Source organism: Coffea arabica, chromosome 1c, assembly GCF_036785885.1.
Source record: "Coffea arabica cultivar ET-39 chromosome 1c, Coffea Arabica ET-39 HiFi, whole genome shotgun sequence".
Classification (NCBI taxonomy): domain Eukaryota; kingdom Viridiplantae; phylum Streptophyta; class Magnoliopsida; order Gentianales; family Rubiaceae; genus Coffea; species Coffea arabica.
This window is the reverse complement of record NC_092310.1, coordinates 43762667-43779759: the sequence shown is the minus strand read 5'-3', so window position 1 is coordinate 43779759 and position 17093 is coordinate 43762667. Positions and strand designations below refer to the sequence as shown.

The 17093-nt window shown below is 36.1% G+C and overlaps 2 protein-coding genes and 1 long non-coding RNA gene across 3 annotated transcripts; 2 read left to right on the top strand and 1 right to left on the bottom strand.

Annotated features, from left to right (window-relative positions):
• The first annotated feature begins 1306 nt into the window (after positions 1 to 1306).
• On the top strand, positions 1307 to 4523 carry LOC113739926 (iron-sulfur assembly protein IscA-like 1, mitochondrial). Its single transcript, XM_072069949.1, has 3 exons — positions 1307 to 2519; positions 3471 to 3588; positions 3881 to 4523. Exons 1-3 carry the CDS (start codon positions 2360 to 2362, stop codon positions 3918 to 3920), a joined length of 318 nt encoding a protein of 105 aa, XP_071926050.1. The 5' UTR covers positions 1307 to 2359; the 3' UTR covers positions 3921 to 4523.
• Positions 4524 to 7756: 3233 nt separating this feature from the next.
• LOC113724031 (uncharacterized) lies at positions 7757 to 9339 on the top strand. Its single transcript, XR_003457137.2, has 2 exons — positions 7757 to 8011; positions 8623 to 9339. It is a non-coding gene; the product is annotated as an uncharacterized lncRNA (long non-coding RNA).
• A 720-nt stretch (positions 9340 to 10059) lies between these two features.
• Positions 10060 to 12366, bottom strand: LOC113716931 (GDSL esterase/lipase 1-like). Its single transcript, XM_072048614.1, has 5 exons — positions 12037 to 12366; positions 11823 to 11947; positions 11493 to 11720; positions 10769 to 11030; positions 10060 to 10407 (listed from the first exon to the last, which is right to left on the bottom strand). The coding sequence occupies exons 1-5, from the start codon at positions 12311 to 12313 to the stop codon at positions 10166 to 10168; spliced, it is 1134 nt and encodes a 377-aa protein (XP_071904715.1). The 5' UTR covers positions 12314 to 12366; the 3' UTR covers positions 10060 to 10165.
• Positions 12367 to 17093: the final 4727 nt, after the last annotated feature.

Below are 17093 nucleotides of genomic sequence, written 5' to 3'. Positions count from 1 at the left end.
TGGTTTCTCCTTGCTTCCAGCCTGCAACCGAGAGAGTGAGGAAGAGAAAGATAGACATTTGCTCGCTTCATTGCTCCAGCTTGTAACATCAAAACCATGAGCCTAAAGTGAGTACGAAGAAGAGGCTGGTGCAGTTTTGGGAACCGAAGCAGGAAACTAAAAGTGCAGTCTGCAATTTTTCAAACTCTAAAAGGAAAGAAAGAGGTAAAATGACTGCAATAATTTTTTTTATCAGCTGAAGCCCTCGAGTACGTATATAGTATGCTAGATTCTAGTCAAGGAAAGTAAGTTTGGTTGCGAGAAATCCTGCTCAGAACTGGTAGCTTGTTAAAAGAAAATTCTGCTCTTTAGCTAAGAAACAGGTACGGATTGTGCAGGTGCTATCAAAGGAGGATGGAAACAAGTAGCTAGGAATGTATGAATATGTTCACTTTAAGTAGTAAAAGCAGGTTACCGTAGTAACTTGCAAGAATCTGAACGTGTGCATGAAAGAAATCTGGTGCAGGTTGCTTTGCATAAGATTTTCCAGCCTTGCACCGGCATGGGATTTGATTAAGTTTCCTCTTGGAATCTGGTCATAAACTTCCGTGTTTAGCTTAGGATAATCTGTAGTTGAATAGGTATCCTTTGCAGGATCAGCTAGGACATAAAACAGAAACGGAACTAATGAGAAAATATCAAACGAAAAGGCTGCTGTTGCTACTGGAAATTAATGTTGCAGCCAAGAGAAAGAATTAGGAGCCATTGCAGGTTCTTCAAGAAATCTGATTCCAAACCTTTGTATTGAAGTGTAACTCAGTGTATAACATGTTAGTTCCAGCATGTATGTTAGATTAGAAGGGAGAATTGAAACCACTTGCACGTTCTGGTACAGTAAGTGCACGCGCCACATTCCATTACTTAACTGGAAGGAATCTGTCAATTGTTCAATTTTACACAAAATTGGATAGATTAGGGACTAAATTTACTTTTGAAATAGATTAAGGACTAGTTTCGTGCATGGGTAATACATTGGGGACTAACACTACAATTCTCCCTTTTAAAATAAAAACTTTTTTCTTTCTTTTTCATTTTCTTTCCTCTCCTCTCCTTCTCCCTCACCTCACCACTTGCCGGTGTTGGCGCTGGAACCTCCGCCGGCGACTAGTGCCCGTAGCAGCAGGCTTTTTTTTTTTTTTTTTTTTTTGCTTTTTTTCTCTGTTTCTTTCTCTTCTCCCTCTCCCTTTCCCTCTTCTCCTTCCTCCTGCCTCCCCTCCCCTCCCCTCTCTCCCCCCATCCCTCCCCTGCCACCCTCCCCTGCCACCCTCCCCTACTCCTTTTCCCTCCGTCACGCAATCTGATCGCGCAGGGGAAGAAAGAAAGAGAGGGAAGGAGGAGGAAGAAAGAGAGAGAAAGGAATAGGGAGGAGAAAGAGAAAAAAAGGGAAAAAACTTCTGTCGGTGCTAGATGATGTGGCCAGCGTTGGAAGAGGTGCCGACGGAGGTTGGCTAGTGACGGAAGTGGTGGTGGGGGAGAAAGAAGAAGAAAGGAAGAAGGGAAATTTTTTGTATTTTTGGATATTTTGAAGTGTGTATTTTAAAAATTTTAAAGTGTTTTTTGAAATTAGTGTAACTAAAATTGTTAAAAAAAACTTGTAAGAGAAAAATTAGACAAAAAACCTAGTTGCCAAATAGGGCCAAGAAATTAGGGATAGTTACCTTAAGTTTTTTAATATTTCATTTTCCCCCATGATGTTTTGGATTGCTATCAAAGTTCTCAAAACATTTTCTAATGGCATTTGCAGGATCGATTTTGATGTATCTTTTCAAATAAGTCTTGTACATTTAGTTATAGACTCATTAATTTGCATCTAAAGTTCACAAATATCAAATTAGAGTTAGGCTTTAATACTTTTGAATTTTACTAAGCTACGTGAAACAAACATGAAGAATAAAGGATATTTATTTCGTTATGTTACTAATAAATCTATAAGTTATTTCTTCATACAATTTTATTTATATAAGGGATAATTTCAGAAACCTCCCTTGAGGTTTCTGACAGTTTCACTCCCCTCCCCTGTGGTTTCTGAAATTACACAAACCTCCCCTGTCAGATGGTGAGGTTCCATTTCTTACATCATTGGTGCCAAAATGACTTAAATACCCTTACCATTTTGCTAATATTTCATGATTATCTGAAAACTATTAGTTAAGCTAGTTATAAACACAATTAATGTAATTAACCATAATTGGGAGTCCTAACAACCAATATAGAAAACGGTCTGTAGTGAAATGGCGCCAAACTTAGGCGCCATGATCTTGCTACTGTCAATCGTGTCGTGTCCAAATTGTTGGACGTTAAAGAGAGGGGTGTGGAGAAGATGGGTCCGGCTTCGGCCCTGAGAAAGCAAGTTCTCACCTTAACCGAAACCGCCGCTTCCAGAATACGGCAGCTGTTGGAACAACGGCAGCGCTCATTTCACAAGCTTGGCGTCAAAGCTCGCGGTTGCAACGGCTTATCTTACACCCTTAATTACGCAGGTTCCATTTCTCAAAATCAATCCCCCTCTCCCCGCCCCTCTTCAATTCTTTTTTAGATTGTACATTTTTTTCCCCAATTGCCGCATGTAATTTTTGCTTCAATTAAGATAAGTTTGTTAAATTTCCTCCCAAAATCTCTGGTAGAGTTATTTGTTCTGGCTTCATCTGTCGTAGATTTAGAACAAAAACTTTTTTCCCTTTATGCCGAGTAGACTGGAATGGATAGGTTAAGGTCTTTTTTTTTATCAGTATTTCTTGTTTGAAGCTTACAACAATAGGGATTTCTGCTAGTGGGCTCTACTTGGCCTGGTTCTATCCTTTGCCCTTTTAGTGAAAACGTTAACTGAAAGGTTCGAATATGAAGATTTTTATTGGTTAATTTATTTTACGGCGATTAAATCCAGAAGATGATTCTTTTGTTGACTCCTTAGGCTGGTGACATTTTCGAATTGCCTGTATCTTGAAAATTTTAACCCTAGTCAAACCTAGGTTATTTGGCTAGATATTATATTGTTCCGTGCATTTAATGAACTTAAGGTGAGTGCTTGGAATCACAATCTGAGTAGAAACTTGGATGGTTAAGGGTCTTTTGTCCTCATCATACAACAGTTCGTTTCTCACGCTTTCCAATTTCCCACCACTTTCACTATTTTTCTTTACCGCCATTCCCCTGTCCAAAATTTGGAAATAAAAAGAAAATGAACAGGAAAGGATTGTTCAACGACATTGCTGGACTTTTGTTTATCCATGTACTTTGTGTTCTTTCATTGATTTGCCTGTGTTGCGGGAATCCCACCTGATGAGAGTTGGTGCACTGCAATAACTGTTGGAGATAATAAATGATGTTGTAGGATTCAATGTAACCAGAAGACAATGGGCATTCCCTTTGTTTTGTTTCCATAATTTGGTTGATAGTTATTTGCCTGATGCGCAAATTTCTTAAATGTATAGATGAAAAAGAGAAGTTTGATGAGTTGGTTGAGGACAAGGGTGTTAAGATATTGGTTGATCCGAAGGCTCTCATGCATGTCATAGGAACCAAGATGGACTTTGTCGATGACAAACTGAGGTATGAAATTCTTTTCTATTAATGCTTAACTCAATTTTAGAAGCATCTCTGCAGTTATAACACAAATTTTGCTCTATACTTTTCATTGTAGCATTGTTTCTTGAAATGTGATGTTATCTTCCTTTGAACTACTCCAACTTCAGATAATGACTATGATTTAGAGGTTAGCCTCGAAGTTAACTTTGTTCCATGGCGGGGTGATGTTATTTCTCATTTCCTCATGTATAGTGGAACAGTTAACCTTTTTGTGCTGCCTGCTAAAATCTCAAACATCTTTGTTTGGTATGATCAGGTCAGAGTTCATATTTATCAATCCAAATTCTAAAGGGTAGTGTGGCTGTGGAGAATCGTTCATGACCATGAGCAGGGAAGAAGCCACCAAAAGAGGTGTTAGTTCAGGGACGTAAAAATCAGAATGGATTCCCTGAATGCATGTATGCAAAAATCCATTAGGCATTGCAAAATTATTGGCAGCAATACATGAAGAGGAAACTATGCCTATAAAGAAACAGAGCACTGACTTGAATAACTGTCCGTCAAAATTCTGGAATTCACCTCTTCTGCTTGAACTGGCCATTTGTGCGTGTGTTTGTTGCTGCTGCAATTCACCTAACACCAAGCACTTCAGTTGCACCTCACAAATTAACACTTGTTGCACTTCAGTTGCGTCTCTTGCTGCTGCATTTTACTCTGATAAATAGCCTTCTAAATTGGCCGTTGCATATAGACGTTAGAACTGGCTGCAGAAAGAGTCGTTGCCTTTCATTTTGTTCACTACTGACGTTGTGTGCTTGTCTGTTGATTGGTCTCACTTACACCCCCTCAAGTTTCATTCTTCTTAAATTCCCTCCTTTTTCTTCACAATTGATTAGCTCTCTAACCCAAGATAATGAGGGCATTTATGGTATACACTTGTTTCTCTCTCCAGCTACTAATTTTTTATTGTTTGTATTTTTAAATTGGGTCTATTTTGGCCTTGCCTATTTAGTTTTAGGGGAGGTTTGTGGAATTTCAGAGACCACAGGGGAGGGGAGTGAAACTGTCAGAAACCTCAAGGGAGGTTTCTGAAATTATCCCTTTATATAATACATATTTATGATATAATAATGATGATACCCGGTTCTTAAATTGGTCCAATTTCGATCGAATCCATTGATTTCTAGCCTTGAATTTAACTATGTCACTGTCCGAGTTTTAAAATATAGCTTTTGACCTACTCATTTCTCTAGTCATATCATCAATTTTGTATGCTAAATGCAATCGGTATCCTCCAGCTCCAAGAACGATTCGCTTATAAGGCTCCACTGGACATTCATTCTGGACCAGTAATATCTTCACAATCAACTTTTGAGCAAAAAAAAAAAAAAAAGCACTTTTGGGTCAAACTCATGCAACTTATTCATATAACATGCAACAGATTTTACGAAGTTTTGGTTCTATTAAAATTTTACCTTATCCAGCATTCTCTTACCGGAGATCAAAGCATAGGTTTATGCACATGCAAGAAGGAAAATCTACCGTAGGGAAAAAATCTCAAAACCAATAACCATAGTTGGCTTCCATAGTCTGATTACAATAATCATGATTTAAAATACTCTGCTGCGATGTCAAATACTACAATTTTGACAATTACCTAGCCAATTGTACCCAAACAGCCTTTTATATTTTTAGGCTTCAAGGGGAGAACTAGAGGGCGGGGACAGGATTTGAACCCATAGCTATTAACCTTTCTTTGAATCTAAATTAAAGACAGAAATGCATACAAATCAATCATGACAAAGATACATATAAATCTGAAACTAATAGATATAACATACTTGAAAATTAACACAAATAAAGATAAATTCTAACATATCTTCCATCCAAATGAATCGTTGTACACCTATAAATATGTGCATGTCTTGTCAGATATGATAAATCATGGAGACGGGACAGGGACGGTCATCAGAAGGATCGTTTCTGAACAGTTAAAGACCAGGATTCGGCCCAAAAAAATTGTACGGTTCATATCACTTCTTGTACCTCGTTTTTAACAACGTATGTGGGATCCACAAAAATTTGTTCTAAAGTTAAACGTTGTGTAAATAAAATTACGTCGTGTGCAAAATGCATAAAACTGCCAGCAACCGTTCCTGTCCGTGGTTCGACAAATCATAGTGGTTCAATATTTTGACAAAGTCTTTAGCGTTTACTTTTGAGCAAATCGTAGTGGTTCAATATCTTCATGACTCAAACCCCACATCCAACTCTCTACAGATGGGCCTAGCACTGAAGAGTTAAAACAAGAAGCATTACAGTATTACTTGTTCCTGATCCCACTAAAATTCAAATTGATTCATTTCTGTATATCACTCTTTTTTTCCCCTCTTTTTCTGAATGGTTGCCACGGACGTATAGTTCTATCCTGCACTAAAGTCTAAACAGCAATTACCCTAGTCTCAAGCAATTTGGAATATTTAACTGGTGAAACCTCGAAGATTTATTAACAGAAATCGGGTCCCCTAAAGAATATAATTTTTAGTTTCCAACATTTACTTGCTTTTAGAGTTAGCAATTTGTAGATTAAACTATTCAAATTCTTAAAGCGAGAAGTACATAATTTCAGCCCAAGAATAGAATTTTGGAAAGGGATAAGCTAACACATAGAATTGCTCATCAATCTCATGTTAGGCCAGAAAAATTTGCCCTTCCAAAGTAATGATAATTCAAGGGAATGCAACCTTCAGTTCTAATCTTCTGTGCAAGCATAGCTGCCCCTGCTGTTGCAGTAATCCGATCTAGTGGATTCTTTTTGCTTTCAAGGGTTCAATAGAAATGATTCTTTGAGAATTTATAAACCTAATTAATACAGTCTAACATAATTGTTAGAATTGAACCCAAAATTATTGACCTGTAAAGGCTGGATCTTATCATTTTCACTTGCTTTTTTCACAATTTTTTTTTTTTTTGGGCTACCCGGAGCAGCGGCACCTTCAGAAAGGCGGACGATCCAGCTCCAACATTACAGCATCTAATGGAGATTTTTCGGTACAAAAGTCTATTTTCCAAGTTTTGAGCTGTATCCTGACTTTAAAATGCAAATACCTAACCTAGACCTCCTTTCCCTATTCTATTTTCCCAGGTTATAATGTTCCGACAACTCTAACTGAACTAATTATTTATACGTAAATGCCCCGCTAAGGGGCCTGCCAAGACAATATCCTACACAGTGGAAGCAGATTATCGGGTGTCGCCGAAGGGACAGTCGAAGCAGATTATATCCTACTATAAATACGGCAAATTTCCCAAAATAATGCGATTCAAGAAAAAAGTCCGAAAAGTAGTGTTGTGGGTTGGTGTGGGATGGTTGAGGGGTCGCTGCAAATGTCATTGTCGGCATTTGAAAAAACCAAATTTCTTTTCCCTTTTTCTTTTGCGATTGAAACGGAAATTTTTGTTTTGCTTTTTTTTTTTTTTTTTTTAATATGCTTAGCCTTATGCGCGGCTATCCCTTTTCTTCATAGCCGCATGCACTTTTGCATGCGGCGACCGTTTTTTTTTTTTAAACTTTTTAATAGCCGCATGCATAAAGACCAATAATATTTTTTTCCTTATCAAAAAAAATATTTTTTTAAACTGGCAATCCAAAGCATAGTAGAAATTTTTTTAATAAAAAAAAGTCACCACAATTACTAGAATGTTTTTTAACAAAAAAAAAAAAAAAACACCGCATTGCAGTGACCTGCAGCTATAGTTCATCACCGTTGATCAACGGTGCTCAAGTATAGCATGGATGCGGCGTTTGAAAATTGTTTCCAAAAGGCTTTACACCGTTGATCAAGTTGATCAACGGTGCAAACCTTTTATTAGGAAAAAAATTCATACGCCGCAATGCGGCTTTTGACAATAATTCTTCTTACCGTTGATAAAAAGTGGATCAACGATGCTAAGTTAATTTTTTTATTAAAATCCAGCCACCGACAGTTATTTTTAGCAATATTTTTTTGGCCGATGATCAAATATTGATCGACGGGTGGATATAGTCGGCAACATCGATGCAAAATGTCTGGCTACAAATACATGACCGACCAGATCCCCGTTTGCATCCTTATCTCTCCAACTTCTTTCTTTGTGAGTCTCCCCAATTTCTTCGTTCTATTACTGGGGTTTTGTATCGAAGAACTCTTGCAACTGTGGTCCTGCATTTGTTCATTTCCATTGTGTCGCAGCAATTGTGTCTTTAGATTTTCTATCGAAGAACTGCTGGTATTGTGGTCCTGCATTTGTGCTTTCACATTGTGCAATGGATTGTTGGTTTATGGTTTGCCATAACTGGAAAAAGGAAGCCGTAGATGGTTGTGCTCATTGATTTCCTGTACCGATCAAAAACAACCTTCGCTCAGTGTTGACTTGGTGGACGGCCATCACATTAGTTTGCTAAGAGGTAACTAGTACATTTAATCAGTTTGTTACGTGGAATTACATTCAATCTATTTGTTATATGTAGTTAATAGTAATTTGTTAGTTAGTTGATTACGTACTATGAGTTGAGTACATTTGATTAGTATTTAAATTAGCTAAATTAGTAATACTATATTAATAATTAGCATTCATGTTTAGGATTTACAAATTTTTATATTATAATGTTTCTATTTAGTACAAGTAGTCAATAATAATTATATTTAATACGTTCTTGTTTAGAATGGTCAAAATTTCTATTAAAAGTAAATAATACAAGTAGGTAAAAAAGTAAATACTAAATAGTAATAGTAATAGTAATAATAATAATAATAAAAGTAAATAGTAAAAAAAGGTGAATAGTAAATAGTATGTAGTAAATAATGAAAGTAAAAAAAGTAATAGTAATAGGATAAAAAAGTACTCCCGTATATTAAATGATAGTAAATGTAAATAATAATAGTAAAGATAACAGCAATGATCACCGACAATTGACTTCTGAACTAATTGCGGATTATATCATACATCATGTTGAGAATGGGCCACTTTATGCCATTAAGGAAATTCAAACAACCATTAAGCGTGCTTTTGATACAGATGTCTCGTACAAAAAGGCTTGGTATGCAAGGCGTCGTGCGATTGACATCGTATACGGTGATTGGCCCACTTCAATAGCACAACTACCAATTGTCATGCAAGAGTTGGTACTGGCTAATCCGGATACAGTTGTGGTATGGCAGCATCATCTACAAAGTACTGTTGGATGTACAGTTTTTCACCATGTGTTTTGGGCATTTGGACTCGTTATCGAGGCATTTCGACACCTGAAACCAGTTATTTGTGTTGATGGCACATTCATGAAAGGGACATACAAGTCAAAGTTATTAGTAGCAGTTGGATTTGATGCTAGCAATGTCAATTTTCGCTTGCTTTCGCACTTGTTGATGAGGAGACCAATTGGAGTTGGTCTTGGTTTATGTCCCAATTATGCCACCACATGTGTCGAGAAGTTGAAAATATATGCATCATTTCAGATCGCCACAGGGGGATAAATGCAATAAAAACCTTGCCAGAGTGGAAGGAGCCGCTTGCAGTGCATCGATATTGTTTGGTCCACGTGCAAAGCAATTTCAGATTTTTTTTATCAGAAAAAGAAACAATTAACATGTTGTGCATATTTTGATAGAATCCTGTTAGACCATACGTAGTTAGCTCTGTACGTGGATAGGAAATTATTTGAAACATTATTAAAATAATTACTATAGCATTTTTTATAATATAATGTATGTGAGATGAAAAGGTGATTGATTGAAATCATGTTTGTAATGCAAACATAATATTATTTAGAATACTTTTACTATTCATATACACTCTTTGTAAATAACACTTTAGGCCTAAGGTTAACATATTGTTATACTGCTCTCTGCAGTGAACAAGAATTCCGGAACTTTCTTGCTTGAAACTCCATGTTGTTGTTTATTTTCACTAGATGTATAGCTGCCCCTGTTGTTGCAGTAATCCGGTCTAGTGGATTCTTTTTGCTTTCAAGGGTTCAATAGAAATGATTCTTTAAGAATTTATAAACCTAATTAATACAGTCTAACATAATTGTTAGAATTGAACCCAAAATTATTTACCTGTAAAGGCTGAATCTTATCATTTTCACTTGCTTTTGTCACAATCTCTCTTTTTTTTTTTTTTTTTTTTTTTTTTTTTTTTGTTTTGGGGGGAGCTACCTGGAACAGCGGCACATCTAGTCTGGTTTATACTAATTATAGAATCCATCATTACATCATTGCTGTTGACTACCTTATATCTGATTTGTTATAGGGACTTCTTTGGAATCATACCATAGCATATGATATGCTCTTGTACGATACTAAGGTTTTGATGATTCACTAGCGTTTTTAATTATGAGAAAAAATGCAAAGAAAAAAAAGGAAAACATAATGAATTTTGTATTGCAAAAAAAAAAAGGAAACAAAAGTTTCATCTAGTCAAACACGCTTATTTCAAACTATTTGTGAAACAATATGATGAAACAAACACATGTATACACACTTTTTGGCAAAAGAACAAATAGAACATGTGCTTTTTGTTATTCTTAAAGTGAAAAAACAGACATTAAGAATCATAAACTTCAATAAGAAAGCTGAAAAAGTGACTTGATATTGTAAGGCCCTGTAAGGTTGGTGGATCCGGACCACATGAGCTTCGCGAACTGCTCGTTGGCCGCTTGGGTCGGATGAGTGGAGTCAAAGAACAGATAGTCTTGGGGATTATCGCATAAGTCGTACTTTTTTATTGCCGTCTTCCCTCCACAGCTATGATCTCCTCTGTAAGGACCGCCTCCACAGCATCCAGTCTTGGCTTCCTCCAAACCTTTTTTTTTTATTTTTTTTTATCAAATCAAAAGGCAAAAACAAAGAGTAATTAGTTACTCCACCATGCGTGCATGCTTATTAGAATTGTCTTAAAAAGGTAGCACACGTACATTTAGAAGCATGAGAAATTTTATCTTGGTCCGAATCAATTACCCAACAAGCCCAGCAGTTGGTTTTTGTCCAATTTGATACCATCAATTGGACAAATGAAGATTTCATGATCTTATTTGAATTGCATGTGAAATTAATAGACTCTACAATCTTTTTTTGAGTAATTTCATTGATCAGATCGAGATAAAATTTGCGATATATAGGAGCACAAAGTTAACTATAGCTGGAGTAAAGTTAGATGCATTTACCAAATTTTGATGGATTGTCAATTATTTCATTGAGAACGGTGAAGAAGTCAAAATATGAATACTTGAAACCTTTGAGCTGCTTCTGCAGCTGCTCAAGTTCCCGGGAAAGCAAGGCGTTGTGCAACTTGGGCAAAGCTACATACTCTTCTTCACACTCTCCATTTCCTCCAGCAGCCACGTTAAGAGCTCTAAAGGCTGGAATACAACCTATAGCCGGAACATTCATAAGTGCAAATTTTCTCCCACCTTTCTTGTATATTTCCTGTTATGCATGGTATTGATCAGAGAGTTTCCAAAGATCCACAAGTAGTAGTAGTGTTGGTGTGGGGAGATCAATTTCACACACTCATATGATATATATATATATATATATATATATATATATGTGCGAGAGAGAGAGAGAGAGAGAGAGAGAGAGAGAGAGAGAGAGGATTCCTGATTTTATATATCACATAGCTTGGTAAACAATAAACAATTACTATAGCTGATAGAGTACTCAAAACTACTTAACAAGAAAACTACCAAAAACTAAACTTTATGCAAAGAAACTGCCCAACGATAGTATGAAAATTTCTTCAATTTATTAGGTTAGGCTTAATATGGTAACAGTATTTCTTGTTATTCATGGTACAATAAAGATATTTATAGTGATCGCTCTACAGCTAATTTATGTTTAGATCTAGCAGTAAAAGTTAAATTTACAGGTTTAATATGTCTGTTTTACCTTAAAAACAGTTGTAATATTGCCAACCACCATGGCTACATAACCTTCTGGGGTAGACGACTTAAATATGCTGGAATTCGTAGAATCGGTCGAGTAATCATTACTGCCTATGCAGAACAAGTATACAGCATTCGACACAACTCGTTCTGCTCTTCTGTTACCGAGATTCGACCTCAACTTTTTCTCAGCCTCGTTAAAATACCACAGCTGCTTTTTAAGGTCGATCACCTGAGAAATGATTCGAGATTAATAGCCTATATTGATTGAGAATATTAATTCTATCATCAGTGTTAGTGCTACATGATTAAACTACATAAGTTAATTACATACAAATCCGGCAAAGGTTTCAGCTAGAGCACCAGCTCCACCAGATGCAAAGTTGGTCCCGTAAGCCAACTGATATTGGGAACCAATTTGGAGATAGGGTTGAAGGAATGGAAGGTTTGCATATTGAGCTGCAAAATAGTCATTACAACAAAGTAATTAGCCTGTTATATAAGAACATATATGAAAATTAAGGACGTGATTGAGTGCATGCTTGTACCGATAAAATCCGGGATAACACGGCCATCAGAAAACGCCCCTGATGGATACTTGAAGAAAGATTCTCCGTATGGGGGAAAGTTGGCCTGAAAATCAACTGTTGTGTTGATATAGTTGTTATTTCCGGGATCAAAAAGTGAATCACCAAAGGTGAAGAGGGCAGCAGTGGTTTTTGGATGATGGTCATGGTCACTATGAAAACAATCTGATGGGGTTGTTAGGCTTCCAAGGACAACTAATACTACTATTAAGCATTGTTGGATACACAAATTCGCCATTCTGAAGCTTAATTAACTCTATTTGTCTTGGTCATCTTCATGGGTAATGTTCAATTTATATCGCTGCATAGGCAAGTTGTTTACGGATTTTGGAAACTTCTTGGTAGTTTCTTTTACCACCAGCTGAATTGGTGTAGCTGTTAATTGATGTGGTTGTTATTTATGTACTTTCAATCTGCACACAGAAATGTGATTGCTTTCCAAAATTTGATACTACATGGAAGAGCGAAGTTGCACTTTTAGTGAATACATAACTTCCTTATTATGTTTCATACATTTCGAGTTTTTTCTTAAAATAATCTAGTAACAAAAAAAAAAAATTAAACTTGATTAAAAAAATATTTTTACGAGGAGTTGGTATCCGACACATCATGGCGTCAAAACAAAAAAAGCATACATTTACTCGAAAAATGATAATTTCCTGCATATACAAGTCTTGCCCCCTAACCAAAGGAGAACCTAAAATCTAATTCACTCCCTCTACTTGTAAGGAGAAATTGAAGCTATTACTTTGTCTTGGCTTTTTGTGATCCTTGAAGAATGTTTTTAATTGAAGTAAACACAATACGATTCCTTCTATTAATAAAATACTGCCATTAGATTGTAATTGGAAGTTTTAATTCCAAGTCTTTCCACCAAATAAATAAACCAACAAATGAGTATTGAGTATTCCAAGTTCTGGAATATAGGAAGAATCAACTACTGACGAGGACTTGGTCAATTTTCAAAAAGGAAGGGCTGTTTTATCTAGTATCTATCTGTGCAATTGTTGTGAAACATAGAAAGGTCCAAGTCTTTCCTTTTCAAATACACCGCATGCTTAAAAGAAGGCTCCAACCAGTGGCGGATTTATTGTGGTGGCACAGCTGACAGCCCCACAAGATTATGTCACAACTCACAACCCGCATTATTTTGACCTCTATACCTAAAACATAGATGCTGAACTTTCCGCCAATCTGACTCTGTAATCTTTCAGTTAAAGAAAAGAAAAATATATATATATATTCATAGACATATCTAGGCAGTAATGTACACTATAGTCCCCACTTTGGTACCTTGAAAAAAGAAAATATTGTATTCTGTAATCTTTCAGCCAAAGAAAAGAAAAAATATATATATATATATATTCATAGACACATCTAGGCAGTAATGTATACTATAGTCCCCACCTTGGTACTTTGAAAAAAGAAAATATTGTATTCTGTTGGAGACGTTCAATAAATTGTTTTGTTTTGGTGTCACATGTTATTTGTTTGAGTTAGTATTCTATTCATTTTCCTATAAAAGTTTATTGGTATAAAGAAGGGATGAGGTTTCTAAAATTTCCCTGATAGGGAGGTTTCTAAAATTATCCCTGACACTTTCACTGACATCTCCTGAGATTCTTAAATTTCACTGACCTTCTTTGTTTTTCAGTTTTTGGTAACAATGCAGTCCAAATCATATTACAATATAATTTTCATGTGTGAGAAGGTATTTTTATTCCATGGACGCCCTTTTGCTCCTTGTATTAGTAGAAGATTGAAAGAAAATTAAATGATTAGAATGATGAGGGGGTGAAGTGCAATACAAAAACTTGTAAGCATTAGATTTGTCTTGCAATAGTTATTTGACAGCAATTGCAATGGCTAGATGCAAATTGCAACAGCCAAATTTTTGTTTCAGTAGCAGTAGTATATAAAGCAACTTAACTACCTCTACACCCTCAAGTTATTATCATTCTTTGCTGCAAGTTTTGGAGTGATAACAAATTTAATTTGCTTATTTAGAGCTGAGAGTTAAAAGTTTTATCTGAAACCATGGCCTCTTCAAGCCATAAAGGAGAATCATAGAATTCACCCTCATGTTTCTCCATTAAAAACAGGTTTTGCTGCTGTAATCGCAAGGCAACCATGATGATATCATAGAGTGAAAAGAATCTGGACAAATTGCATTTCTGTTGTGCAAAGTGCAGGTATTTTGAATGGTATGATGGAGGTGAAGAAGAAAAAGTAAATAGCAGAAGAAGCAATCTCAATGCAAAGAGAGGACAAGTTAATAGCAGAAAAAGGTGGCATTCCAGTCAAGCAAGTTGAGGGGCCAATGCAAGAGCCAAAGCAATTTTTGAAACCAAGAGCCTTAGGGAATGTGCTGATCATCATAAACCTCACACTATTAACTATATTTATTTTCATTCAAATTGTAAAATCAATTTGATGAACTCATGTTAATCTACTGCAAGATTGTACCAACTAAATGATGCCTTTTCTGGTGATAGGAGATTCATAACAAAAGGCTAAGTTAGTTGGAATTCTTTTAAGCACCAATGTAAAACCATGTATGCAACTTCTTAGACTTTAGAGTGAAGCAATGAACAACTACATTCACTACAAGAAAAAAGGTCATTAGTGACAACATTTCCTAGTGACAACAAAAAGTCGTCACAAAATGAGGTTGTTTAGTCACGACATTGAAGGTTGTCACAATTGACTCAAAGCAGCTAACTTTTCAGTGACAACCATTAATTGTCATCACAAAATGACTTCGCACCATGGGACTTGGGAGGCGCGAGTTTTGCAATAGTGACAACTTGATAAAAGTTGTCAGTAATTCTACCTCTTTCTTTGACAACTTTTCATTGTTGTCACTGTTTATATTTATTGATGACCAATTTTTGTCAGTAAAACTATAACGTAATTAGTGACAACATAGTATCATCACTAACTTGAACATCTCCAATTCATTTATTTAATTGTGAGCCTCAATATTTATTTAATTTTTTAAAATTTAATGATTTATTAAACTAGTCATAGTTACTCAAATATTAATTTAATTTTTTTAAAATTTGATGATTTATTAAAACTAGTCATAGTTACTCAATAGGTTTTTAATTGGAAAAAATTAATGAAAATTTTTAGTTAGAACAACTATATAAACTATTACAACTTGAGAAAAAGTATATTTACTAGTTCTTTGAATTTAGCAAAAATTTTCATCCATTATGATTTTTTGATAAATATGTTAAGAAGTAGTGATTAGAAATACATTAGTAAATTTAAATAAAAATTGAAGCTAAAAATTGACTTGGATTGTCTTGAGGCTAAAAAATCCAATGTAATATGAAGGAAAAAAAGGATTTAAATTTTAAACTAAAATATTTATGAATTACTTGAAATCCTAAGGAAACTAACTTGAGAATTTTCATTGTTAAAGAAAATTTTAACCAAATTAGGAAAGGAAATAGAGAGTATTAGGTGCAGTTCCACTTTCACTTCTTCTTCATTCTCGGTCGCTACCCAAGCTACTTTCTCTCAGTCCCAAACTCATTTCCAGGGTTTTTGGCATTTTTCCAATGCCCTTTTTTTACCCGCACAATGCAACATCCATCGTCTGTTTCGTCTTGTGGGCACCGGCGTTACCCGCCGGCGAGTTACGACCTCTGTGGCCAAGTTCCGTTCAACCATCACCAAGTCCGGCAGCCATGGAAGCCTCAATTATCCCCGAATTACCGCCGCGATCGCCCTCTCGGACCTCCGATAGTGCCTTCCTTCCGCCAGCGCCACAACTTCGTCATCCAACTCAGGTTGAAATCGATCGAAAAACACCCAGAAAAGTTCGAAACTGAGGGCTTGGTTTCGAAATTGACCTGCAAACCCTGATAAGGAATACCATCACCCTTGAGGTGGAGTCTTCTGACACCATCGATAATGTCAAGGCCAAAATCCAGGACAAGGAGGGCATCCTCCCAGACCAGCAGTGCCTCATCTTCACCGACAAGTAGCTGGAGGATGGCTGCACCCTAGCCGACTAGAACATCCAGAAGGAGTCCACCCTCCACCTCATCCTCCGCCTCCATGGTGGTGCCAAGAAGAGCAAGAAGAAGGCCTACACCAAGCCCAAGAAGATCAAGCACAAGAAGAAGAAGGTCAGGCTTGCCGTCCTCCAGTTCTACAAGGTCAATGCTTAGGTATGTCCTCTCATGTCTCTACTTGTTTCCCTAATTTTTCCCCAAATAATTTCCCTAATTTTTCCCCAATTAATTTGCACATTTTGCCACCATTAATCTATTGTTCTGTTTTGGACATAATTTACTCTCTTCATTTATTTTTAGAACTAGTGAAATATGCTATATTTATTGCTTGATTTTTATTCAGAAAATTGTAGGTTTTAAAATCCTTCTGTTGTATGTCTTGATCCCACAAAAAAGTTGCAGGGGAAGGGGTTGGTTGCTGCCAATCCTATTGCTATGTTGTTATGCCAAGATTGGCTAACGGTTAGTTGAGGAGTTAAAGAAATAGGGAGGCAGAATGTGGGTGGAGTAACAGACTAAAAGTTGGTAGTAGTGTTACTTTGAAGGGTATGATTAATGTATGAATCTTAAACCTGGACCTAGCAAAGAGATAATGCATTAAAGTTTAATCTTCGAAATTCCCAGAAAGGTTCAAACTTAGCTTGAAACCAAGCTAAACTAGAACAACCCATTAAAGCTCCTACAAAAACGATTCTTGAAAGGGGTTCTTTGAAATTATTTGGATTTTTATCAAAAATCAAAGCAAGAATTAACTATTGGCTCTCAGTTAACGAGCTTTATTAATTAGTAATAGTACTAATAATAGTATTTACATATATGGTATACATGCTGTTACAATTATTTAATAAAATGACTTAGAAAAGATTTGAGAGGTGGGAGGTGTGATTGTATGAATTGTGTGGTCTGTTTGAAGCTTTGGTCTTTGCTAGTAGACCAAATATATAGGCTGAAGATATCTATAATTATAGCCCTAATACACATCTTGATAAG